The following is a 26,806-nucleotide window of genomic DNA, read 5'->3' as shown; positions in this document are numbered from 1 at the left end:
GTTTTGTATGCATTTGTCTGTTTCTACCCAAGAAAACTGTCCAAATCCCGGACAATCTGATGTAATACTCCAAGTACAGGTACTATTAATTGAGCAGTAAGAGGAAGAACCTTGTCAGGAAAAAAAAATAGGGGTTCTTGATCTTTCCCATTCCTCTAATACAGCAGTGGCAACATCTGACCGAAAGAGGAGATTCTAAATGGTGTTGGATGCTAACAATATTTTCTTTGAAATAAAATGAAAAATAAAAATGAAAGGAAATTGCACTGTAAATAGAGTCAGTGCAAACTGCTAATTCATTTTTCTTGAAAGATGTTGTGAACAAGTTATCTGTCACTTGCAACGTAAGATTGTAAGCTCTTTTGAAGTTGAGTGTAAATATCCCTAACCGAGACAAAAAGCGGGGTCAGAATCTCAGGATCCTGAAAGGACTGGAGGGGAGGAAGGGATCTCACAAAGGTTATGAGATAATGGATCTGTTAAGGAGACTACTCCACCTTGCAGTCTTGTATTGACTCCCACATAGGTCTTCCCCACTGAATGTTACAGTTAATTCTGTGCATGGACTTCTGACTTTGATGTCTACACTTGTAATCAGGATATACATTCGTTTTTGTCGTTGTTAACTGACATCCTTTCTGCTCCATGCATGTTCATGATACATCCTAGCGATGCTCTAATGGGAAAAATAATACTGCCAGAAACTGAATGAGAATTATGTAAATAATAAAAAATGCTAGCTGTACCTGAAGCAACCAGTTTCCAAACAATTCTACAGTGCAAAGAGATGCCTGGTCTCTCTTTGCCTGAGATAACCCTTTGAGATACAGAAGCTCTGATGGGCCCAGCAGTGCCTTTGTGAAGGAACTTGCTTTCTTTTCCTTTGAAGAGAAAACTTTCCTGTGGGGTTAGGCCAGATCAGAAGCCAGATTATGTGTTTTGGAGAACACAATTACATTATTAGGTTAAACACAAAGTAAGGACTTGATAGAGCTGACTTAATGGAGGGTGTTTGCATCAGATTCATCATTCACTATCAGGTAATTGTGAAATTGCTTTAAGCCATAACAACAACACTCACCCCCTCCCTCATCCTCCAGTTCAGTTCCTCTCCTTTAAAGTCTCTGGGGTCATGACCCACCTGGAGGCCAAATATGTGGTATCTGGTGTACTGAATGATCTGATTATATTTTTACTAGCAGAGCCTTCAACTCAGTGTGCAGTTCTGGCTCTCAAGAGTTGCTGAGAAACAATCCACTTTTCAGAAGTTATTTTTTTGTGGTATGTATGTAAATGACCACAGTCACCTATTTTCTTAACTAGAAGTGGGTGGTGTTTACAAGTGTTACAAGTCTGCTGGACCTGGGCTCTGGTTCTTCTTGAATATCCTGTATCATGTTTCTGCATAGGTCTTTTGAAACCTGGATGACCACATGGACCAAGATTATTTGCTTGAATTGACAAGGTTTTCTTGTAAGTTCAGCTTCTGGGTTTGAACAAATGATCAGAATTTCCCTGGGTCCTTCACCACACAGTTAAGTAATGCAGTGTTAAAATCAATCCTCTTTGAAATTTTGCTTTTGTTACTTCCATTTCTATCTGCTTTGATGGAAACTCACAGTAATCATAGTTTTGCTTTCCATAGTGAATGCCCATATTAGTTTTTTTATTAAAAGCTGTAACATGGGTACTTTCTTACTTGTGGTCAGGTTAGAGGAATTTCACGATTTCCTTGTTCATGTATCTTTGTAAGGAGCCAGACTGAGATGTGAGGGATGCCTTCTAGCTCTGTTGTAAGGCAGCTCTCACTCTAGCAAATCTCACACTTAATCCTCTAGTTCAGTGATGGGCCACTGCAAAGAAGACTTGAAGTGGGCTTGGGAAATCTGCTTTGAAGAAGCATAGCAGTATTGGAGATGTGTTAGGAAGTAATCAGGATGCCTTAGTATCTGAATCATTGCAGAGAAGTACCCTGAGTTGTGATAGAGCCTGGAGGTGCAGGTGATCTAAATTTTAGGAAATCGTCCTATTGTTACTTTATGTTTTACTGTAGATTTAATTTTGAAATTACTCTGTTTTAATAGTGTCTTCTAATCTCCACAGTAAGTTTTAAGGAGATGTAATAAAAATTGCCTGTGTAGAGTGGCAAATTTGGTGAGGTAGAGGGGAAGCCTGAGAGTGGCTGTTGCCAAATTGAACTTCCTCCCTTGTTATGGTGATGGGGAAGATTCTGTGGAGTTCAATCCAAAACAGACCTCAAAAGGTTGCCATGAGAAGCAGGAAACTTAAGAATTACACTGGTTTCCTTCCAGCTGTGCAGGTGAAAAAAATAGAAATCTCTCCGTGCATGAAGGCAGGCTCCAGCATGGATTGATGCAGTGTTGCTGGGTATAGGACAGTGGACATGAGGGTGAGTACTGATGTGTCAGTGCTGAGGGCATAAAAACAAGCGTGTGAGATCGGGGAGGAGCTGCTGAGTCAAGTCCAGCTCCGTTTCCTCTCAGACACTGCATCAGATCACCTCAGCTGCATTCAGCCATGGAATATCTCACATCCTCCTGAGCTTACTGATGCATCAGATGTGAAGAATTTTAAGAAAAACTTTCCTTAATGTCACTCTAGAAAGCAGCAGGGCTTGGTGTATTTGTTTTGTTTTTATTAAATGACTTCATATAGGAATGTTGGATAGACGTATAATTCGGATAAGTTTTAACAATGAGCATTAATTTAGTTATGTTAAATAATTAGGTTTGGTCACATTTAAATGCAGATATGGCAGATACATGTGTTAATAACAGAAATGGATTTTTCATCTTTTTTTTTCCCCCCTCTCCCTTCAAATTGCCCCGATTTATTTTTCCTCCATACTCTTTGCTGCCTCCTCAAGCGCCCTCAGCACATTTGAGCATGTTTAAAACACATTCTGCTCTGCTGTGTCCCCTGCTGCTGCTGAGGTGTGCTCACTGGGAGCTATCTCCCATTTGCACCGGGAGGAGGAAACTGAAGTGCTTCCTAGTTGCACCAGGCACTTAGGGATGGAATCAAAAGCAGAAACACGGCGTTACTGCCTTGAATCGGTGCTCCTGGCTTTTGGGGAGGCTGGGTCAAGGTGCCACAACCTGAACCAGGCAGTAGCTCACCGCTGGAGCGTCCTGCCACCTCCTCTCCCCTGCAGAAGGAAAGCCCCCTGCTCTCCCCCCCCCGCTCCCTTGAACTCCAGATGAGGCCAGCTGCCCTAATGGCCTCAGGCGGTGTTAGGAAATCAGCTGCCCCATGCTGTTCTCCAGGGCTCCCAGCCTCCCCTGCCGCACAGCAGGACCCGGGACCACTCTGCCCTCTGGTCCCTCTGCCTGCCCCTTCTTGCCCAGCACAAGCACATCCCCGACAAGCCTTGTCTCCTGCTCCCTGCTTCCATGCTGCAGGGACAAGTGCTCACACAAGTTGTGGTTCTTGAGCTTTACTTGGCGTTTCCTCCTACAACCCTGTGTTCTCTTGGCAAGCTACAAACGTCCTCCGGTGACATCAACCAGCTTTCTCAGGTAAACCTGCGACAGTCCCCACCCACAGGCAAGTCTCCTTGCGTAGATTCCAGGGAGGCAAATTAAATAGCCTTGTCTCACCAGCCTTCGTGCTGTGTGCCTCCTATGTTTTAGTAATAGTTTGCCGTCAAAATTAAAATTGTTGTCATGGATTGTATACAACATGTAGGTTGTAAAAAACATGGAGGATGAACAGACTGCAGGCAGATGATATGCTGCAGAAATTCTGATTCTTAAAGATTAATTAATTTTTATTATGGCATTTTAACTAAAGACTTTTCATTTGAATACATACCTGAAATCTTAAGCACATCACAACTGACATAAATGGCACAGAAATGAGATTTTATGGCATGAAATTTATTGATATAATAGTTTGTCATGTTTTCACTGACATTTATGGAAGTATCACTGATTTCAGTAAAATCACGATTTCAGTCACTTAGCTGATTTTTATCAATTCTTTGTTCAAAGGCATCTGACAGGCTTTAGTGTACTGCAGCCTTAATACTGCTTCATCATGACTTTTCCCTATCTCACTCTGTAGTTTTGTGTTTGTACACAGTCCCGACCGTTTCCAAATTTAGTGAAAATTTATAGAAGAAAAAAGAGAATCTACTTTTCTGAAGCACTTTATTGCTGAAATGGCAGAATGTGTCATGTTAAGAAATTGTGTTTATCTTGTATTGTCTCTGGTTGGGTCAGGGAATTTCAGTTGCCACAAAATTTATTAAAAACCAATCTAAGTGAGAGATGGGGAACTATTTTCCCAAAGTTGCGTAAAGTTTCTGACTGAACAGGGAATGAGCCTCCCTTCCAGGTTAGAGGTGATGAATTAGGTTTGATTTGTGTCTATGTATCCAGTAAAATAGCAATATTTAGCTCTCAAATATTTGTCTACACCAGCAGACCTCAAATGCTGCTGGAAGTGGCTGTCATAATTATGTGCCCTGAGGACCTTGAGCAACTGAGTGATAAAGCAGAAGTGGAGCTGTAGGTTTTCAAAATGCCAACTTATCTTCTTGACCAAGGTCCCTTCATGGTCAGGGCTAGGTGACATCTAGTGAAGGGAAGTACAAAGATAATGTTATAAGGCTTTGTACTTTTCTATCTATTGATTTAACTGGGGAAAACTTTGTTGAAATTAATTTCTCTGACAGTGCAGTTTTGTATTGAGAATATTGAAAACTGTTAGATTGCTGTTCTTTGGAACAAATGTCATATGGTATAATGATCTAGTAAACTGGAAAATTTCAGGTTTCAGTGAGTCTGTCTTAGCTCATTTTAAAACCTTCCATGGCTATCCTGTTACTGAATGTTTACATTTATGAGTCTGCATCCTAGTGCTGGGTGCACGAATACAGCAGTCAGTGGGCTGTGAAATGTCATCCAAGGAGAAAAAATGATCTACAGTTCTGTTTATGCTTGAATATTTAATAAAGTTAATAAATTCATCATTGATATAAACAGAAATATTAATTAAGAGAATATTTAAGAGACTGCTATCACTGTACTAGTGTAAAGCATAATTTAAAATAAAGACATTTCACTGTATTTGCTGCATATGGTTTAGAAGTTATTTATTTCTCTTTCTTTACTTACATCCTTTGTTGTAAGAGTATGATTAGGTCCTTTGATGGATCAGACTACATGTAAATCATAGTGTTACACTGAAGACAAGAGGTGAAGACTCTGAAAAGATAGAGCTTCCATGTAGTTTCAGTTAATATTAACAGGATCAAAAATTCAAGTTACTGGATGTCTCTGTGTATTGCTTCTCTACAAATGATGGCATATTGACAAGTAAAATCGTGTAAACACACTGTTTGACAAGTGATGAAGCCCAACTTGATTTTTAAAAATTTTTTTCTGTGTATTATTGTGCCTCTCTGTATCCTGCTCTGAATGTCCTAAAAAAGCCCTGATAATAATGATTTTATCTACCCTCCATTAATTTTTATACCAGGCAGGTTCCTGAGGCTGTTGAGAGGCCATGTACACAAAAGACACAGAGCAGTGTCAGTGGAAATGTGCTAAAAGCTTACTGGAAAAGAAGGAGAGATTGAGAGAGAAACATGGACATGTAATACTAGTTAGAGGTGTTGTTTTCATAGCATATTTTCTTGCAAGCTTTATATCACTGACATGGTGGATGATAGTAAGACCCCATCCTTCGTTTGTAAATTGTCTGTACACTTTCCCATCCCCTTATCAGCTGTTTCCTTTTTGTTTTTAGATCATGGGGAACTCATATGCAGGGCAACTAAAATCTGCCCGATTTGAAGAAGCTCTTCATAACTCTATAGAAGCTTCTCTGAGATGTAGCAGCGTTGTGCCCCGGCCGATCTTCTCACAGCTGTACCTGGATCCTGACCAGCCTCCTTTCTTGCCGGAAGGTAACCGTGAAAGTATGGCACATTTCAGTTGTTTTTCTCTGTGTGAAAAGGGTGGGATGTGTTTTGTTTTTTTAAAAAAAAAAAAAAAAAAAAAAAAAAGGAAAAGAAAAAACTGCACAGAACTTCATTGTGTGACACAAAATCTGAATCTGGGGCATCATTAAGGAGAAAAAACGGCATGCTGGTTATTTTAAAAGGAGTTAAATGCAAGTACTGTTGAAAAAAATTAATTTTCAAATTTTTTGTTCCTAGCTTTTATTCTTTTTTTTTATTTTTCTTCTTCAGATGTAAAGCCAAAGGTGGAAGAGTTGGATAAAGAGTTAGTACATCGCTATTCACAAAATGGTAACCTGGACTTTTCTGCCAACCAAACTGTTAATGAAATGGAAGATGAAGAGGAGGATGAAGACATGTCAGATTCAAGTAGTCCACCAATCCCATATTCGCAAAAACCTGCCCCGGAAGGGTCTTGCACTACTGATGGTTGGTATCCTTTTTTTTATTGTACGATCTTTACAACTAATTCTAATGTGCATTCTCTACAGTTGGAAACTCTTGAGCTAGAAGGTCTGAAAATACAGTTTATAGTCAAAGCCTTAAATCTGACAAGATATGAATTAGGAGGACTTGTTTCAGGACATAAAGTGTAATTTGTTACTTGAAAGCAGTGTCTAGGACTGGCTGTGGCCCTTGATTAGTTTCTGAAAGCCCTTCCTTTATTTTCTGTGGTTATTGTTGGTTTACTGTCCTCAGAGAGGTTACCTAAGTTGGCATCAGTATGGCTGGTTCTCAGTCTATGCCTAAATTATTCTCAGAAACATTGGCAAAGCTGGATTTAGTTACCTCCATGGGCAGAAGACAGAATTTGGAAAAAGAAAATGGAGAAAAGGGTTGCTGTACTTTGTGCTACCAAGGTGATAAGAGGGGTTGGTAGAGGAAGCTTGTCTGTTTTGTCTTCCCCACGTGCCTGCTGGCCATTGCTTGCTTCCCTTGAGCTGACCTGATTGTTGCTCAAGATGAGGAAAATTGTTGACAGTACTGTATTTTTTGTTGGTTTTAAATTTTTAAAGAAAGGGTCAGATCATTATACATATACCTACTTGGACGAAGTAAAATTGATGTAATCAGTTCTTCATCTTACCCTATAATTGTTCTATTCTGAAGGTTTAACTTCCTCATAGAAGGAAGATCTAGTCATATTTATTAGATGTGTTTCTCATAAAAACATCCCCCTTGAAAACAAGCATCTGTTCCCACCAGGTCCAAAAGCCCTTCTTGACATTTTATTCAATATACTCCTGAATCTTGGGATTCCTTGTGCAGAGTACATCGAAAGTTGTAATTTGTAAAATGGTTTTGTACCTTGCTGAAGTGTATGCTTATATGCAGTGACAGAAGTAAGAACTCATCGGTGGTAATTCTTTGACATTTTTGGAGGGGAAAGAAAAGGAAAAAGTATGAAAAGATGTATTCCTAGGAAGGTGTTCGCAGTTGAGGACAAGCATCAATAAAATCTACAAAATCTGCTGTGCAGAGCAGGAGCAGTACCTTTGCCACCTCTGGTCAGGATTGTTTTGTACAGCTGCTCTTTCTGACATGGCACTGCAAGGAGGTGCTCGGCTGTCAGGCACTCATGGCAGTGCAGACTTCTCTGCTGTGGCTACATATTGCATGTCACAACATTATGCCCAGTTACATTAAATGTGCTCATCTACATATATATGTAATATTAAGCTTTTTAGCATGTTCTGGAAAAATCTGATCTTCCAGGCGGAGTTCTGTGTTTTGATTTTTATCTATCAGACTTTTATGATCAAGTCACTCTAGAAGAAAGTTCCCTGTGTTACATCTGCAGAATTTCAGGATTGTTCTTTACTCATTGTTAAGATTACCATTCTGAATTTACAAAATCTACCTTGCTCTTCAGTGTTCTCTGATTTAAGAAAGCAATGTTTTTGCATGCATTTTTTTCCAAATACTGCTAGGACAGTTTTACCTAAGTGTTTATAACACACAAGTTCCCAAACATTGACACTACAGACCATATCTCAGCAAGATATCAATCTGATAGCTTATCTTTCATTGCATGAATATGCCCTTCCAGAGATGTAAGACAGGATCACTGCTATTGCTTAAGTCCCTTATCTCAGTTATTTAATTGGAAAGCAAACAATATAATGAAAATATTAAAGAATATTGATATAATAATTGGATTCACTTTGCTTGGATACTTTAAAATAAGCTTGTATTTAATTGCTTATCCAAGAGCAAAATATTGGTGACTAGAACCTGCTCTGGTTGCTGTAAAACCTGTCTCCCACCTTTTAGAGGGGATGGGGTGAAATCTTTCTTTCCTTTAAGGTATTTCTGCTGTTTGCTTTTCCTGAGTTTGGGATGTGTGCCATAACCATAATATTATTTTCTGTGGTGATTTGCTGATTTATTCAAATGGCTTTGTCAGTCACTTGGGTGCAGAAAATAGAAATTATTGCCTTTATTTGAGGGTTAAAAAAATAAGTGCCTCAAGAGTGACAGTTTGTTTGAGGATCCTTCTCAACTGGTGGTGATATTATATCCCTTAACTCTCTTTAGCCCAGTGGAAAGAGCAACTGCATTTGCCACTTGCCTTACTATTAGTCATAAAAGGAATTCACTTCTTTTCAGGGAGTTTTTTTTCCTGCTCAACAGAAACTTTGGTAACTAATTTACACCTTCCATGAAAATAGGATTTTGAGAAAAATAATTCTTCATTTTCATACGGGTACCTCAAATAGGCAACAAAATAATACACGAAGCTGTTCTGAACCACTTGCTTGCTGTAGCTTTAAAAGGAGCTTCTTTCTAATTTGTGGAATAACGTTTTATGCAAGCTGTGGGAAACAAAATAGTATCACCTTCCTTTTGTTAGTAAATCCTCAATTTACCTGATGCTTAAAGAAAGGCCAAGGTAGTTTCAGAAGCAATTAGGTAAGCAGGTACTTAACACCTGATCACTTACTGTGAGGTTACAATGGCGAGTGACAGTGACCTGTAATTCGTATGCAATTCTTGGAAGCTAATTCCTTATGCAAATACCCCTTTATTACAGTGAAACAACAGGCTGGTACCCCACATGGAGACCTCTTCTTGTTATGGTGCGGAAAGGAAGGATATATACAAATTTAATTTTTAAGAAGATTCCAACACTTCTGGGTGTTGACAGATGTGGGGATATATTTTCATTTTCAGGAAGGTGGGACTGGATTACTTTAAATGAAGTGACATTAGAGAATGCAAATACGCTTCTCAGAAGCAAAAACTAGTGAATTTTCCTTCAAAGAAATGCAGATAATGTCTGTAAAAGCCATTGTACTTGTGGTTTTTTGGTGACTGCTCTTGGTATTTGCAAATCTTGAATCAGAATATAAGTACCTGTTCTTCATTTGAAACAAAGCTGATATCCTGTGAGAAGATGATTTATTTTTTTTAATGGAGCAGCTCAGCTTTGGGCTTTTGCTTCTTACTATTACCTGTCAAAAAAAATCTCATAAGGAGAAGTGATTTGGTTTAGTGGCTCATGAGTTTTCTCTTCTTTGTACTTGAATGTCCATAAACGGTACACAAGTAAATGCAACACTGAAGTGCCATTCTTTTTTCCTAGGAGTTGGATGTGTTAGTGCTCTTGACTTAGAAACTTAACACAATTATAAATGAATAGTTATGAAATGCAAATGGATTTTGCATGTTTTAAGTGTTAAACACGGACAACACAGGTTCTGCAAGTACTGAGGCACTGTGTCTTGTCTTTCCTAATGTGAAAATGGTTATTTCTAACAGATAATTAACTATCAGTGAGAAATCTTGCAAAACAGAAAAGTAAATAATATTGATGCCTCAGTGTTGCTTACTAGTTAGAAAAAGACATTGTAACTCAGAGAGGGATTAATCCCCCCTTTCTCTCCCCACAGTCAGTTACTTGCTTCCAAATCAATGTGTTTTGGGTGGAATTTCCTCATTCAGTTTCAAAAAGCAGCAGAAACCTAAAAGAGTTCTTTTCAGCTCCAAAAGCAGAGGGAAAGAATGATAATGAAGGGCTCTTGAAGTATACCATCTGTGTGTCTCTGAAGGAAAATTCAAGATTTTTACTGCACAGAAGCAGATTTGCTTTGTCCCTATCTCCTGATGGAAGTAAGCCCCAGCTGTACCTGACCAAGCTCTGCAGACCTGCCTGTTTCTCTTGTGGCAGCTGTTGACCAAACAAGAGAAGAGCTCATGGAGGCTCTGTCTGTACTGCCTTTTCTCACTGCTCACCCATCGGGATCCCTTTCACTCTGCAGAAGGGGAGCCGGAGGAAACAGTTTAGTGTCAGCCCTGTTTCATGTCCCGCTCCCTCAGAAAACAAGGTTTTGGCAGTCACCTGTAGCTGCTTTTTGCTGGTGCTGGCACAGAGGTAGAGGTCCTAAAAGTAATGAAGATTTGTGAAGTTCAGGAGCTGGTTGTATGACATCGGGCGTCCCCAGATTTAAGACCCCTCTGGCAGAAAAGTAATTATAGCTCTCACACAGTCTGAACATTACAGAGGCATGTGGTGGCCAGCCAGTCTACGCATGCATACCTCTCTGATCCAGAGATGTCTCCAACAGGAAAGCAGAGGAGGATGACAAAGGAGATTGTGCAAGGAGGAAGTGGAGCATGGAAGGAGCCTGAGAAAACTTTGGGCAAAGTAAAAGATGATATAGAGGGTAAATCGCAGGTATTGTTTGCACATTAGGTAGGATGCAGCATTTCTACAGTACAGTCCTACATATCCTCCATCCTAAATGATGGAGAATATTTAACATGTTCAGACCTACAGCCTCTCAGATAAGAAGCTGCTGTTGCCATGATAGCAGACTGAGATGCATCAGTTTGTTTCAGTGCCTGCTGCTAAGATGTTACTGAGTAATTCGTGTCAACTTAAGATGTTGTGGTGTCTTTCTTAGGGTTTTTCTGTACCTTCTCCCACTGAGGACTCAATGCAGAATGCTGATGTGAAGCCCCTCAAGTGTAGCTGAAGTTGTTTTGCTTCTAGGCTGGATAATAGCTGTCTCTTTGCTTCCATCTCAGATGTTGTGGAGCACTGCTTCACTTCACTGGAACATCAAAAGAGGGCACAAAAGAGTGTCCTCTTGGGACATCCCAAGAGGCTCTAACCTTCTTATATGATATATGATATTCAGCCTTCTCAGCGTTGTGTACTCCTTCTGAAAGCATTGTGTACTCCTCTATTGACATATAACAACACTGATAACCAAAATCCTGCTTTCTGTGGTGTCTTTGGTGTCACTATTGCTAACAATTCATTCAAAAGCCTCTTACTGGTCACCGTTTGTGCTTCTAGGTGTTTCCTGAACACTTTTAGGTAGAGGCAAAGCTAGAAATTCATTGTGTAAAAGCACAGTTTTCAGTTTGTCTTGAAATGCTGTTTCATAATACTTATCTACAGATTTCCTGTTTGCCCACATTGTCAGCAGTGGGTAATTTTCCTATTTTAAATCTAGACATAGGGAGGTATTTTCTAAGCATGTTAACTACTCAGATTTCACTGAATGCCTAAAAATTTAAGGTCAGTTTTGAAAATTCTGGCCATAACACCCAAATGGCATAAACATTTGAATAAGCAATTTTTATTTTGAATATAAGGGAGTTTTTTTCCCTAGGTTTATCTCTAACTGTTTCTTCTGAATTACAATGAAAAGATTACATAATATTTATCCTGGTGCCTACCCTTCTATTTGATCAAGATCAATATGTTTTTAAAGAACACACCTTAAAAAGAATTTACATGCAAAGATCAAATGGCATCTAATCAGAAAAGAATACATTTTACTTTAAATATGCTGGTTTAATACTTTCCTCCTAAAACATATATAGCTTCTTAGTGATAAGTTATTGTTATAATCCATTGATTCATACATGAAAACTTTAGGCACTTCATTTTAATTCATTGGCTGGAAAAAGGCATGTGTGAGGGAGAATCCAAGACAGCTCTCAGCTCAAATGAGCTGCTGCTGGAACTGAGCTGACTGAAGAACTGAAGAAACTATTAAGTCAAGAACTGGTTCAACAGACTCTGGGTGTAGGCACAAGACTGAACCTGTACTGGACCCTGTTTTCAGCAAGCTGCTGCTTGCCAGGAGATTCATGCTAGCTGCTTCTGTGCATTCCACTTTGCACATGCTCTGTGCCTGCTACAGTTTTGAGATAAAACCAAAGAACATTATCTTCCATAATTTTTGAAGGAGTTTTAAACTCTTAAGTTTTAGCACAGGAGCAGTGCAGATGTACATATTAATAATGGGTGAGTGGCTCTTGGTTAAGCTGTGATCGTGTTGTGTTACCAAATGCTTAAACAGTGTCTTTCTCCAGTGGTTTGGTTTGGGGCTTTTTTTTTCCCTTAAAATTTCTGTGTTGAGTAAGGACTACATGAATAATATTTTCAGTTAAGTGTAAGTAATACGTATATTAATGACTAAAGTCTTAATAGATTTTACAGTAATTTCAAATTTAGTTGGATGTGTTTGTTTTTAACAGTAGTATTGATTATTGTGATTATAATTTCCTTAATTTTGAAATACTGATTCATGCAGATGTATGCATGTGTTGTCTGTGTTATGATATTTCTATGGTTGTAGCAGAAGAGAGGTAGTCACTGGGTAAATGTGTGATGCCTTTGGATATCCTGAAGCAGTGGGGGGATTCTGCCAGATGCTGCTGGGAGATGTGTGAGGCCTGACTGTAGCGCTGATCTTGCAGCTGGAGAAGTGTGAATGGGAGGAGAACACAACAAAAGAGTCTGGTTCTTCATGAAACTTGGTAGTGCTTTCACTGACTTTTGCCTAAGGGAAATTAGAAAGCCTAGTGTGATCATATCCATTCCTGTGGAGGAAGTCACATGGCTGTTGCTTTCACTCACACCTGTCCTTTCCTTTCTTGAGAGAAGAAATTACTCAATAAACTTAATAAGATGGAGTTGTACAAAAAAGTGGAATGTGATTTTGATCCTTGTAAGTCCAGTGTTGAAGCTAATGGGAGAGTCTTTGAATGTTATTGTAAATTACTTAGTCCAAAAAATCTAACTTTGCAGCTGATTTTGGTTTGAGCAAAAGATTGGACCAGCTGTACCGCCAGAAGTCCTGCAATTTGCATTAAGTTGTCTCATTCAACCTGCCCAGCTCATTTTGAGTCCTGAGCTCCCTAGGGCCCCACTGGGGTGCTGGACAGTGCTCTGGGCTGCCTTGCTGTGCTTTTTGTGTGACCCAGCCTGCTACCTGTTCATTGCAGGATATGGAAGACCAGATGGATGCTTGCTCAGGTCCGCAGCCTTGCCCATGTCTGTTGCTGGTTTTAGCTCTACATTGACTAGAAGCACAAGGAGCAACCTCACATCTCTATTTCATGGGCATATGTGTATTTGGGTGGGGAAAAACCTAACTGAAGACATGCAAGTCATGTAGTCCACTGAGACTTCAGGAGATTTAGTTGAAGATTTAGAGAAAACATGGTGTCCATCTCTAAAACTAGTGAATTCATCTTTTATTTGCTGGAATTTCATCAATTTTTATCATTCCTCTGTATTACTTAATGGTGTTTATGTACTGATGCCAGCCTGTTACAAGCAAGAAAGACAGCATTATTTCTCTTGAAAAGACTGTAAACTAGTGCTTGGACACTTAAATATCTTCTGTGCCTGTATGTGTTCAGTATCTCTATTACCTGGATATATATATCTATATATAACTCACAGTTATCTATTGTCTGTGAAACGCTGAGCTAGTGGATCTGATGAGATGCTATCTGAATTTCCTCTCTTTCCTTTGAAAAGGATATATTAAAATTCCCAGTTACAGCGTCGAATTGCTTTTTTAACTCATAAAAAGAAGAAAACGAAATGAAATCTTTTGAAGAGTTATCATCTCTTTTGCTTTGTTTTATAGGTTTTTGTCAAGCAGGCAAGGATTTACGGTTAGTATCTCTGTGCATGGAGCAAATCGATATCCCAGCAGGCTTCCTGTTAGTAGGAGCCAAATCTCCCAACCTTCCTGAGCACATTCTAGTCTGTGCTGTTGACAAGCGGTTTTTGCCAGATGATCATGGAAAAAATGCACTTTTAGGTAAGAGATTTTTGTTTTTCTTTGTGCCATAATAATTCAGAGAAAAAAGTCCGTTCAAAATTATCCAAAGTAATTTCAGCTAATAACCTCTATTAGAAATAGTTGAGGATTGATATAATGAAATTAAATCTGTAGACGAACCTACCTTAAAAGCCCATTATAAAACAAGCCCAGTTCTGCAATTAACCACAATTGATATCTTGGTGACTTCTGTGTGGGCAGAAGTCAATTGTAGCCCTGGCATTCTAAATGTGAACTATCCATATACTCTATCTCCAGTGAAGCTTACAGCACTTTCTTTTAAGAAAAAATATGCTCATGCAAGTATTGAAGATGAACTATCTGTTTTTCTGTGGATTAAGGGATAAATTCTGCCCTTGGCTCCACTGGGAACATTGTTCTTAGTAGGACCTTTGAGAGTAATTTGCTTCTCAAAATTCAATACACAGGGAAAAAAACCCCACCAATTATGTCATAATAAGTTACATTTATGATCTTTAAAATTTTAATATAAGAATACTCCTTGGTGATTGAAGACAGGCATATGTGCACCTAGATTTCTTGCCTGGGTCACAGCTGGTACACATTTTAACAGGCTAGTAAAAATGATTTAATGTATTTTGGCTCCTTTAGCCTGTTTTGAATTTACTCTCTCATTTCTCCCTCCAGTGACTGTGCTACTTAGAATGTGTTCAGAAAGACCTTTCAACAGGAAAGAAAGTATTGCAAAAGATAAATACCCTGATTTAACTACGCTGCTCAAATTCTGGTCCAGAGCACGCCATACTTTGTGTAACTGTACAAAACACCTTGGTTTTATTACTTGAATGTTGCTTCTCCCTTAAACCCATTTACTATGCTGCTACACACTGTAAACCCTTGGACCTAAGGCAGAAGTCCCACTGGCCTGAGTTAGATAGAAGCTATGGTGTGATGTGCCCTCACTGGGTATGCTTGGGGATGTGGGATCATGGGGTACTCTGGTGTGTACTTCCAGGATTCAGAGGAGCTTCTCTCCTGAGTAGGAGAAGTGTTGGGAGTTGATCAATAAGAACTATCTGGTAGACTGGTAGATGGTGTTTAGTCTGGCTAAATGTGGTACTGCTTTCTTTGTTGGTACCTTCCCCCCTGCCCCAGCTTTGTATCAACCTATCATCTCTGATATAATTTGATAGTGAGCCTAGTGACTTACGCCTCTGGCATTGCTGATGTTATGTATTTAAATACCTCTAGACTTTTGTAACTGTGAGCAAAGAAGTGTCTCAGTAGCTCTGTGAGACCCTGATGACTATTTCTGACAACTGTGGAGATGCACCAGTAGTTCCCATGGGTTGCAAGGGAGAAGGGAAAGAATGATTCAATTCCAGGAGAAACAGGATGAAGAAGTCTGCTTCTTGGCACCCTCATCCAAGATGATAATGAAGCCTAGTAAGGCAAAAAACAGTTGCCTAAATAATGAGGATTTTATGGAAAATGCATTTTGTCAAAAATACTGAATATCTTTTTCGTAAAACAATGAATGTGGCTGACAGGTGAGTGTAGGAACCAGTGTTCTCCAAGGTGCTTGGCACTGTGGAAATAATGATAGTAGCGAGGATGAAAAATTGATTCTGCTGCAGATCTTGAACTGATTTGTAAATGGAAAAAAACCCAAAACAAATAAAACTAAAGCATTTTCATGAGGGAATCTAATCTGCTAGAGCTATTATGAATCATTACTGATGTTCCAGAGAGGATATTTCTTCATTAAGGATTGAAAGAAATTCAGAGATGAGTAGAATGGCAAGTAAGCCAGAGGAGTGTAATTGTTCAGCATTAGATAATAGAGGGCTGATTTAAACATCAAAGGTTTTAAGGCAAACCCTTTTCAGAACATGCCCTGTGCTTTATTCTATGAAGTTTTGGGCTAGTGCCATCTATATGCAACATTCCCATTGACACAGCTGTGAATGGAACTGGAAAACAAGGGTGCTTATAACACTTAATCTGGATTTTATCCTCCAGACCTCAACTCAAAATTGCACCCCTTTCTGTGAAACCACGTTGGAAACATTGCAGAAAAGCAGTCTTTTGCCTTTGTTGCTTAATTTGTTACTTTCATGGAAGGTCATAGGTTTTTAAAACTATTCTGAAGCACTCCTAACTTTAGCCATGAAAATCTTCATGTCAAATGATTGCTTTTAAGACTTTTATAAGATGTAAGGTCCAACTTACTTGGAAATTGCTTTGTGTAAGGAGTGTCTGAGAAAATTTATTAGAGGTTGTTTTGAGTCACATGAAGTTACTGCTATGGATTAACCACTGTTTTGAGACACATGCATGCAGTTTGAAACATGCATTGTTTTTTAATGTAGAGAAAATGGCTAATTTTTTATCCTCATGGAAATTTCCCAGCCTGGCATCATAGCTCTCCCTTTGCCAAGTACTTATTCTTCTCTGCACTGTGTGGAGTTGAAAATTTGTGGCAGGATTCTGGTATAAGTTAGATGGTGGAGTTTCAGAGAAACTAAGACTAAAATCTGGCTCTCTTTGGCCTCTTCCTGACACACATATGCTGTGCAGGATGTCTGCAGAAGCTGTCTGACTGGAGACGTCCACCTCCTTCACTTTGAACTGGATGTTAACAGGTAGGTTAAATGGCCTTATTCCTAGCAGACAGTACCAGACATTTAATCTGTATGTATATCTCCTACTTCACTCTTCCAGGATTTTCTGGGAATTGTATAGGCTGTGGAGAAAGAGGATTTCGGTACTTCACAGAGTTTTCCAACCATATCAACCTGAAATTAACTACTCAGCCAAAGAAGCAGAAGCACTTAAAGTACTACCTAGTAAGAAGCTCCCAAGGTGTACTGTCAAAGGGACCCCTTATTTGCTGGAAAGGTAATAAAGGTGCCCATTCAATTAGGGTTTTTAAAAATATTATTAGTTTGATGTTGAATGAAAAATTGAAAGTTGCTGTTGAAAATGTATGCATTCAAAAGTAACTGCTTGAAGGAAAAATTCTCACTGATTTCACTGAAGTCTGGATTTTGCCAAAGAGGTTTATTTGAGTCTTACTAGTAGCCATGCGATTGTAAAAGTTCTCCTTCCATCTACCCATACTTTCAACGGGAGCCCTACATTTGCCTGTCTTAGGATGTGTAGTCATCTTGGTAGAATAAATAAGGTTATTCAATCAGATGATTCTTTTACGTGCCTGAAGCAAGGTGACTCACAGCCAGAGCTGCAACATTGGCTTTCCACTGATATTCATCTTAGCAGGTGCAATTCAATCTGTCTAACGCCTGAGGATAACTAGCATGCCATAAGATTAAGAAAGTTCAGGTCACTGCTCTCAGGGAAAGAAAAGACTTGCATGCTCCTGCCATTTACAGTGTTTTACACTTGAGCTTACCCTCTACCAGAGCAGCCTGTGCAATATTGTCACGTGCTAAAGAGATTACACTTGTGACCCCAAGGCGAGGTAGCCATGGGGTCTCTTACTGGAGGGTGTAGGTATTTGGAGCTAGAGCCATGCAAAGACTCAAGGAGAGAATGGTTTTCCTACTCGTTTTCTGCTAAGCTGGTCTGTATGCAGACTCCTGACTTTCTCACCTGTGGTCTCACTCAGTAAAGACAGAGTTTGATCTGTTCCCTGTTGTTCCAAAAAGGTTGATGTGAGGAGAGGAGAAGCTCCGCAGGAGGACTGGCAGACATCTGAAGAGTCACATCCTCATGTGAATAGCAGCATGACACCAGAAAGAGATGGTTATCACCAAGCTGTATGAGTGATTATAGTTTGGATCAGTCAGTGGTTCAAAGGGAACCTGCCTTCAGCTTCTTTCCTCTGTTACAAGTATAATTAACTACTGCTTTAGAATGGATGTGGTTTTTCAACTGCATTTTTCACGAAAACGACATAAATATTTAATTTGGTAGTGAAGTTCCAAATACAGAAAAAGAAAATCTTATTTTACTTTTGCAGCTGGGGTTCATGTGTGTCCTGGTAAATGCACTCAGGAGCAATGCACATGTGGGAGAAGCAGATACTGGTTTCACTTTTGGGTCATTTGCTAATCGCAGCTGTTCTGAGGACCCATGCAGGTTTGGAAAATCAACCAAGAATCAACCTCATGGGCATTATTTTGATAGGTTCTATCCACATATTGCTATCACCCATCTGGTAACCTTTCACCTGTTACTTACATTATAGGTCTATTTAGAAGAAGAGAAATGCTTTTAAATACCCTCTTCTCTTCAAACAAGACCTGATTAGGTCTCAGCTTTTAAAATGGGTTAATGTGTGATTTTCCAGGTGACTTTCTCCTCCCCCAATTCAGTTTTCATCCAGACAGACACTCAGAGCACTGAGATCTCCCTGGAGGTTTGTGGAGACCTACTAGGAATCTGGGTTTCAGCACAATTTCTCCTCTTAAAGGGCAACATACGACAGTTTGTATACAGGTTGTGCCACAGAAGTCGCTGAGTGTTTCCTGGGACATCTCCAATACCTTTCCAATCTCTTGGAAGCTGCGAAATGAGGGCTCTTGCCATTTTGCAGCATCTGGTCTGTATTTGTCTGGCCCTCTGAGTGGCCCCCAGGGAAGTTTTCTTAATTAGGAGACAAAGCGGACTAAACTGAGGGATCCGTATTTTCACTGAATGCTGCCGTTTGCCGCTGTTTGTTGTACGTGCTGTGTGTGCGCTTTTAACATTTTGTCACCTTCTGCCACCGCGTTGCTGTACTTTGCTAGAACTGGAAGGCAGGCCTTGTTAATATGTACTGTAGCTGCTTCATTTGCAGAATGTAGAAGCAGGCAATCATCTGCCGCTAGCCTCTCTGCTAAACCAAATTCTTCGGTGTCACCGTCCACGACCCCAGAGGGTGGATCAGCTAATGGATACAAATCAGGGTTCACTCAGACAGGTAGGAGCTGAAAGTGCTGTAAAGATAACCATTGGGGGTGGTAAGTTACCTCAGATATTGGTGGTTCAGGGATGCTGTAAACAACTGGGTGTTTACCTCAAGCCATGTATAGATTACAGTGGGGGCGATGCCTTTCAAAATTTGCTTTGGGAAAGATTAAGACCAGGTGAGGCTGAAGGTTAGCTTAGTCCTCATAACAACTGTTGGTTTAAAAGTATCAGATGATATTTTGATTAATTTATTTGATTCTATGCCTCCCTTTGTTTGTTTCATTAATTTTTTTGTGGCTTTTAAAAAAACTTGAATTACACATTTATAAGGAGGTGTTGACTTAGTATGTAGACTAGACTATTTATCTTGAGTAGGAAATTAACCTCCTTTTGGGGTTAGGGGAGCGGATTTTAGTTTATTGCTTATTTCTTTCTTTATTTAAATTTTATTACACACAAAGGTGTACTTTAAAGGTGTACAATAGCAATTTCCCTGTATGCATACAGTGGTTTTGTGTTATATGAGCTAACGTGTCTCATAACTATTCTAGAAAGCTCTTCCTTATATACTTAAACAAGGAGAAACTATAAAATTAAATAGACATTGAAAAAGAAGCAGCATCTTAATTTCATGTATATATTTATTTATTGTGAATAGCCAAGGTGCTTTTGTTTGAGCTTTTTTTTTCTCCTCATTGCTTTATTGCAGCTTCATCTATGCTGTTGTATGTTTTTGTGTCTCTTTGTGCTATTTCTTGAAAAACTAAAAACAGGAAAAAACTTCCTGTTAATTGATATGTATGTCCCAGAAAACATATTTCTCTAGAAGAATATGAAATGCAGATATAAAATAATATGGTTAAAATACTTTTTTCCACTTAGAAAGTATGTTAAAAGGAATAATAAACAAAAGCTGAACATTCTTATGAAATTGTAATCACTGATTAGTATGTTCAGAGGCACTTTCCCCAGGTGGCCACCTGTGTCTCTGTCTAGGAAGCTATATGCTTTAGGCTTTGGTTAAAATTAAATGAGAGTGTTGTTTAAACACATCTGCATTTCATTGCATGATGCCTTGGCTTCCAGATCCTGGCATGAGAACTGTGCAGATGCATGAGAATGTATTTATTTGAAACAACAAACAATCTAATATTTACACAACTTTGTCTTCTATTGTACCTGCCAAGTTAATAGATACACCTTTTATATACTGCTTTCTCCCTTATCACTCCCTGCAATTTTCAGTCTGCTGGGTGTTTCTGTGTGTCACTGTTTGTACTCTTAGGTCATGCTTGTCACAACCTTTTCATCTCCTTCTACTGTTATCTTCTAGTGAAGATAATGCCCCATTACATACACATGAATCCCCTGTGTCCAGCAGAAGGGGGAAGAGCACCTTTTTTCAATGGCATGAATTCTGACGTGTCACCTATGATGGAGGAGGTCTGACTTTTACAATGCTAGGCTCTACATAGCTCTTTGTACTTGATTTTGCTTTTTGGTTGTTTTAAAACGGCACCCCTCATTAGCAGGCTGTTTTCTGGAATTGTTTTCAGTTCATTGTCAACTCATACCCATTTTTCCTTAAAAATTGTGTAAATGTTTCTGGTTTCTGCCCTTGTAAGGGAACAGTTCTAGCAGGTACCTGTAGGTAGACAATTATGGGCACACAGTATCAAAATTCAGTTTTAGGCAGACAGGTGAGAGGGAAAACTTCAATTCAGGTGTTAAAAGGGTGTAAAGCAACTAGAAACAAGGTTTTACAGCAGAAAGTTGAAGAATTTTAATAACTGATAGGGCTACAAGTCCTGTTTAAGTACCGGAGTAGTGTTTACCAGCTACATCTGCATTCATAAATAACATTTCAAGAAATCACATTAGAACCAGATATAGGAAACCCCCCCCCTACTTTAACACTACATATTTAGTACATCATATTTAATGACAGACCAGTGTTTTCCTCCAAAGCTCCTGACCTGGTGGTCTATTTTGTTAGCCATTCAGCATATTTCCTGGGAACGTGGTCAGGATTTTCTGGTGGTGGTGGAGCAGCAGCAGAGGCTTCTGTGTTTGTTCCTCATCTCAGTTACTCTGTCTGGCAAAGCAGACCTTCCTCCCCACCCTCCTTCACCAAATGGTGTGTGGCCTGAGGGTGAATGTATTTGGCAGATCAAGTTGGCCTTTGTCTTCTGTTTTCTTTAGCTGGCTGTTTTACCAGGACTTCTGTAGGTGAACTTAGCCTATATTGCCTACTTGTTGCAATCTACTTTCCAGACAGATGCTGAGTTAATATTCTTTAGCTCCAGTTATAAGAATTTGGATTTGTCAGCATATCAGCATCTGAATGTCAAATTTTTCTTGAAGCAAATTGCATATATGGAATGCCTGATGTAAAAGTAGTGGCCTGCATACTGAGAGGTTTGGAATCGGTTCTGATTTATGGTTTTATACTGGACAAGTATCAACATTTGTTTGTTCTTCAGTTTATCCTTCTATAAAATAAGGTTTATAATTTTTAGCCTTGGTGAAGTGCTCTAAGGAGTTGGCATTTGCTAATTCATGGGAAGAGTTTGGGCTCAGATACCCTTCATTTCAACTCAGATTTATAAATGGGAATACACTTTTCATAGCTTTATAGACAGTAGCGCTGTAAGGAGACCATGTTTTTGGATCTGGGTTTTTGTCTGCCTAAGTCAAGCTCAGCTATGTCTGACAGATTCAGTAGCTTGTTCTTGAAAATATCAGATGATGAATATTCCATAACCTCTTTAGGGCAACTTATTCCAGTGCTTTTTCTCTACACTTGCTGGTGGCAAGTTATATAATCTCTTTGTCTTAGCTTTCTCACGTGAAACGTGGGATAAGTGTGTTTACTTGCCTATCCCACATGGCTATTTTGAGGAGCAATGAGATAGCCCTTTCTACAGTTAAAATATTTTTTGAGTGTACGTGAATGAAAAATATTGTGGAAGAGATCAGTCATGGATTCAGTAGATTATAAAATTCTATATATAAACCCCCAGTTAAATGTTTGTTAAAACTCCTAAAAGATAGCAATACATGGTAATTTCTTAGGAGTGTAAAAAAGTTGTTTGCATTATATGCAGAGATGAGTTTAGATAAATGCATATGATTACTCATGTGTATATAATAAATTATATATATATATATTTGTGTGTATATAATTTTTCATAATTAATTGAACAACTTCTATTCTCAGATTCTTCAGTATTCAGTCCGGCAAAATCATCTTCTGCTCTTAACTTAAGCGGAACGCAAGACCAATCCCGGAACAAGAACATCGTGAAACCTCTGGCTCTGTCAGTTCAGCTTGTAGGAAAGACTTTTGCTGCAGGTATGGCTTTGCTTTCCATAGAGAGAGACAAGTCATAACAGTCATAAAAGGGGAGCATCATCCTTTTGGTGGGAAAGAGAAAGGAAAATATTCACTAGCATCCTCCAGAACTCTCATATTCTTGCAGTCTTCAACACAGACATTTTTGCAATTATTACTGTCCCCAGACTTGAGCCACACCTTGGCTTTCAGATTTGGCATTCTGGTAAGGGTGCACTTCCTAAGACATGCAAGGGAGCATAAATTTCACCTCTTGATATCACACTGATTCTTGCCTCAGTAGTTGAGAGCTGTGTGTAGTTCTGCATTTCTAACAGCTGTAGTTCCTCAAGATACATTTAGTGGAATGTAATCTCATTTAAAGGAGTTTTAATATCTCTGCTGCTTTAATTACTTATTTCTGTATTTTGTGTTTAATAAATTAGAATATTCAACTCTGGCATCTAAATGCCTTGCTGACACTGTTGTGGTATTCTGATTGTTTTTAATTTAACTGATTTGCCCTTTAAACAATGAAAGAAAAAAATCATCACACTTATTACAGGGCAGTGTGCTTGAATAAGAAAATATATCAATTTATATATGATTCTATGAAGCTCTTAAAATAGCCTACGGTCCTACACACCAGGTTCAAAACCCTCTACTCAGTGCAGATGGCCAAATGCTTCTCACAGATAAAGTGTCCATTTTGAATCGATGGTCTGAACACTTTCAGACTCTCTTCAGTACTAACCATGTAGTTCAAGACTCAGCAATGCAGTTCATTTCACAACAACCCGTGAAAACTGAACTGGATACTGCCCCCACTATGGGAGAAACTCTCAAAGCAATACAGCAGGTGAAAATTGGCAAGGCAGCTGGGGTTGACGGAATCCCTCCTAAAGTCTGGAAGTACGGTGGCCAAGCACTCCATGGTAAGTTTCACGAGTTCGTGGTTCGCTGTTGGGAATGAGGTGAACTGCCTTCAGACCTTCATGACGCTGTCATCATCACCTTGTACAAGAGGAAAGGAGATAAATCAGACTGCTCAAATTACCGAGGTATTACTCTGCTCTCCATTGCTGGTAAAATCCTTGCAAGAATTCTTTTGAACAGATTAATACCTGCCATAGCAGAAGATCTTCTACCTGAAAGCCAGTGTGGTTTCCGAGCCAACAGAGGTACCACAGACATGGTATTTGTTCTCAGACAACTGCAAGAGAAGTGTAGGGAACAGAACAAAGGACTCTATGTTACCTTTGTTGATCTCACCAAGGCTTTCGACACTGTGAGCAGAAAAGGTCTGTGGCAGACTTTGGAACGTTTAGGATGTCCCCCCAAGTTCCTCAAAATGATCATCTCACTTCATGAGGACCAGCGTGGTCAAGTCAGATATGGCGACGCACTTTCTGAGCCGTTTCCCATAGCCAGTGGTGTGAAGCAAGGCTGCGTTCTCACACCAACTTTATTCAGTCTTCTTCAGCATGATGCTCCAAAGGGCCACGGCAGACCTTGATGATGAAAATGGTGTCTACATTCGATATCGTACGGACGGGAGCCTGTTCAGCCTAAGGCGACTGAAGGCCCACACTAAGACCTTAAATCATCTTGTCCATGAACTGCTTTACGTTGATGATGCCGCCCTCATTGCCCACACAGAAGTAGCTCTGCAGCATTTAACATCCTGCTTTGCAGAGGCTGCTGAGCTTTTTGGGCTGAAAGTCAGCTTGAAGAAAACAGGAGTTTTATATCAACCTGCACCGCAGGAAGTCTCCCATCATCCCCATATCACCATTGGTGAAACTGCTCAAATCAGTCCAGCAGTTCAATTACCTGGGAAGCATCATCTCCTCGGACAGTAAGATTGATGCAGAAATAGACAACAGGTTAGCAAAAGCATACAGAGGTTTTGGTAAACTCCATATAAGAGTGTGGCAAAACAAACACCTGAAGAAAAGTACTAAGATCAGTGTTTACAGAGCCATTGTACTGTCTACTCTTTTATATGGATCTGAGTCATGGGTCATTTACTGCCACCACTTGCGTCTCTTAGAACACTTCCATCAGCGCTGCCTCCGTACAATCCTCAACATCCACTGGACTGACTCTGTGACCAACACGTCTGTCCTTGAACAGGCAGCAGTCACGAGCATTGAGGCCATGCTGCTGAGAACACAGCTGTGCTGGGCAGGGCACGTCTCCAGGATGCAGGACTACCGCCTCCCTGAGATCGTGCTCTATGGGGAACTTGCCACTGGCTGCCGCAAGAGAGGAGCCCTGAAGAGGAGATCCAAGGACTGCCTGAAACAATCCCTCACCCTTGGCCATATTGATCATCACCATTGGCCTACCCAGGCCTCCAATTGGGAGGCCTGGAGACACACCATCTCTAACGCTGCTGCTGCTTTTGAGAACACACACAGGATCACTCTCGAGGAGAAAAGACAAAGCAGGAAGAATAGCGTCATGTTGATATCACTTTTCTGCTGTACCTTTTGCAACCGGACTTGTCTATCTCGCATTGGCCTTTTTAGCCATCAGCGCGCTTGTAGCAAGCGTGGGTAGAGCCCTTCTCAAATCTTCATTCACGAAGCCTAGCCATGATGATGATATGCACATGAGCATTACATTTTATACATGACGTATTACATCTGCTATTTAATAGAATATACCTTGTTATGGCACATAATATTTTATGTTGTATTTAATGAATCATTCTTTGTGTAAATACTTTGTGTAAAATATCCTTTTTGCCTCCATACCTGTATAAGTGAATTTGTTTTGCACTGAAATTTCTTCCCACCATTTCAGCCACTTTTGTAACTGACCCATGTCCACCACATCTGTCCATACTGAATTGTTGGCTCAGAGTGCAAATGGGAGCTTCAATGGGCAAGTGAGGTTATTAATGTTTTGTAATTGGCAACCTGAGAATCTTGTGCCCAAATTTATTTGGATGTTTGCAGCTGGAGAGTTCCATGTGACACTGTTTTAAGCCAAATCTCTAACACTTCCTGTTGCAGCTGACATCAGCAAGCTGCTACATTATCTCCTGGCATTGCTCCTGGAATATGTTCCTGGGAGCTAGATCCTTGTGGAACTGGCAGATAACAACAAGGAGCTGTAGTCCCTGCTGGGCTCCATGTCTGCTCTATGCAGTTTATTCCTTTTTTTTTTATTCTGCAAAAAGTAGGTTCTGAAAAAGAGTGAGAAGAAGCTCAGATGAGAGAAGGTAACTTCTTGTGATCCTCCGTTGTTATAGTTTCATTTCAAGGACTGGATTATAGAGGGTCCTGCCAGTCCTTGGTGGGACTGGAGGATTGTCTTAGGCACAGGTAGCAAAATTAAGCATGGTTTGCCTCAACAGTGCTCAGACCATGTATACTTTACAGCAAACTGCCCTGTCTTCCCTGCACACTCTCCTTTGCTAAAGCGTCAGATGAGAGCCCTGTTATGTAACACACTCTATGTGAATGACTGGGAGGAAAAGGTACACTGAAGTGGCTTAAAAATCTTTACTAACTGAATTCGTGATGTGTATTTTTTAAAATCTTCAGTGTGTAAAAAAAATGTATCACGAACTTCCCAATGATTTTTTGTGCGTGCAATTTCCTATTTAATTTTGGTGGGATTTGTTTTGGATTTTTTTTTCTTTCCCCCCACCTATCTGCCTCACCGAGAAATCTGGACAACCTGTTTCAGGGCTAGGGTTTTTCAGCCTGCGCTCAAATGTTTCTCTGCCAAATACACTTCATGCTTTCCCTGGAGTATGTTTCTTTCAGTCACGCATCTTGCCCTGCTCTTTTGTGTCTGCATGTGGCTGTATTATTTTGTTTGTTTTCAAGATTGTTTTCAAGCCATGCACTCTCTGTATTTTATTATACTCAGCTCCTCTTTCACTGCGTGCCACTGATGTTGCTAATGGAAACGCTAATGGAGGAAGAAATAACGTATTGAGTTCTACAGTCTCCCGGCCAATGCCTCACTCGACATCTCCAAGTCCTGGCTGTGCAGCTGGAGACCAAGGTAAAGAAAATCTCTCTGTTCTTTTATTCTAAGCTGCATTGGGCATTGAGCCTGAAATTTGTGATTTTGTTCTTCTTCCCATTGTAGCTGTTCCTACCATTCAGTCCTTACAGATCCATTTGCTTTTCGGCATGACCATTAATGATAATGCTGGAATTTTTAACACAGGTAACGATATTTTTCACATCCATAGTCTGGCTTTGTGTAAATCTAGGTATGAACCTCTGGTGCTCTGTGATGTGACTCCAACTCAACACCACTGTGAAATGGAAATGTGGGCTGGAATTTGGTCATTTGGAAGGATGGGGCTTAGTTTAAATTTTTGCTTTCCTTCCAGCATCAATGTCCAGTTCTGGACCACCAAAGAAACGTCACCGGGGATGGTCTCCTGGGTCCCCAGTCCCACCTCCTGGTTTAGCAGTACCTGTTCCTACAGTTCGACCTTCAACGAGAACAGGTAAAACTTGAATAATACTGAGA

At 39.8% G+C, this 26,806-nt stretch overlaps 1 protein-coding gene across 9 annotated transcripts in view; it reads left to right on the top strand.

Annotated features, from left to right (window-relative positions):
* Positions 1-26,806, top strand: part of GREB1L (GREB1 like retinoic acid receptor coactivator) — a 139,037-nt gene that overhangs the window by 68,119 nt on the left and 44,112 nt on the right. For 2 of the 9 annotated variants that reach the window (XM_050316335.1, XM_050316344.1), the window contains exons 3-10: positions 5,776-5,935; positions 6,221-6,418; positions 13,891-14,067; positions 16,774-16,950; positions 18,854-18,976; positions 22,187-22,321; positions 26,189-26,326; positions 26,664-26,783. In XM_050316335.1, the coding sequence (XP_050172292.1) occupies positions 5,779-5,935; positions 6,221-6,418; positions 13,891-14,067; positions 16,774-16,950; positions 18,854-18,976; positions 22,187-22,321; positions 26,189-26,326; positions 26,664-26,783 (1,225 nt within the window). In that variant the 5' untranslated portion in view covers positions 5,776-5,778. Of the gene's footprint in view, positions 1-5,775; positions 5,948-6,220; positions 6,419-13,890; positions 14,068-16,773; positions 16,951-18,838; positions 18,977-22,186; positions 22,322-26,188; positions 26,327-26,663; positions 26,784-26,806 lie in introns of all 9 variants that reach the window. The other 7 variants (XM_050316323.1, XM_050316327.1, XM_050316303.1 and 4 more) reach the window with 4 other exon arrangements.

Source organism: Myiozetetes cayanensis, unplaced genomic scaffold (assembly GCF_022539395.1).
Source record: "Myiozetetes cayanensis isolate MyiCay16 unplaced genomic scaffold, myiCay2020 scf1, whole genome shotgun sequence".
NCBI lineage: Eukaryota > Metazoa > Chordata > Aves > Passeriformes > Tyrannidae > Myiozetetes > Myiozetetes cayanensis.
Note: the sequence above shows the minus strand (reverse complement) of the source record. Positions and strands in the feature narration are given on the sequence as shown.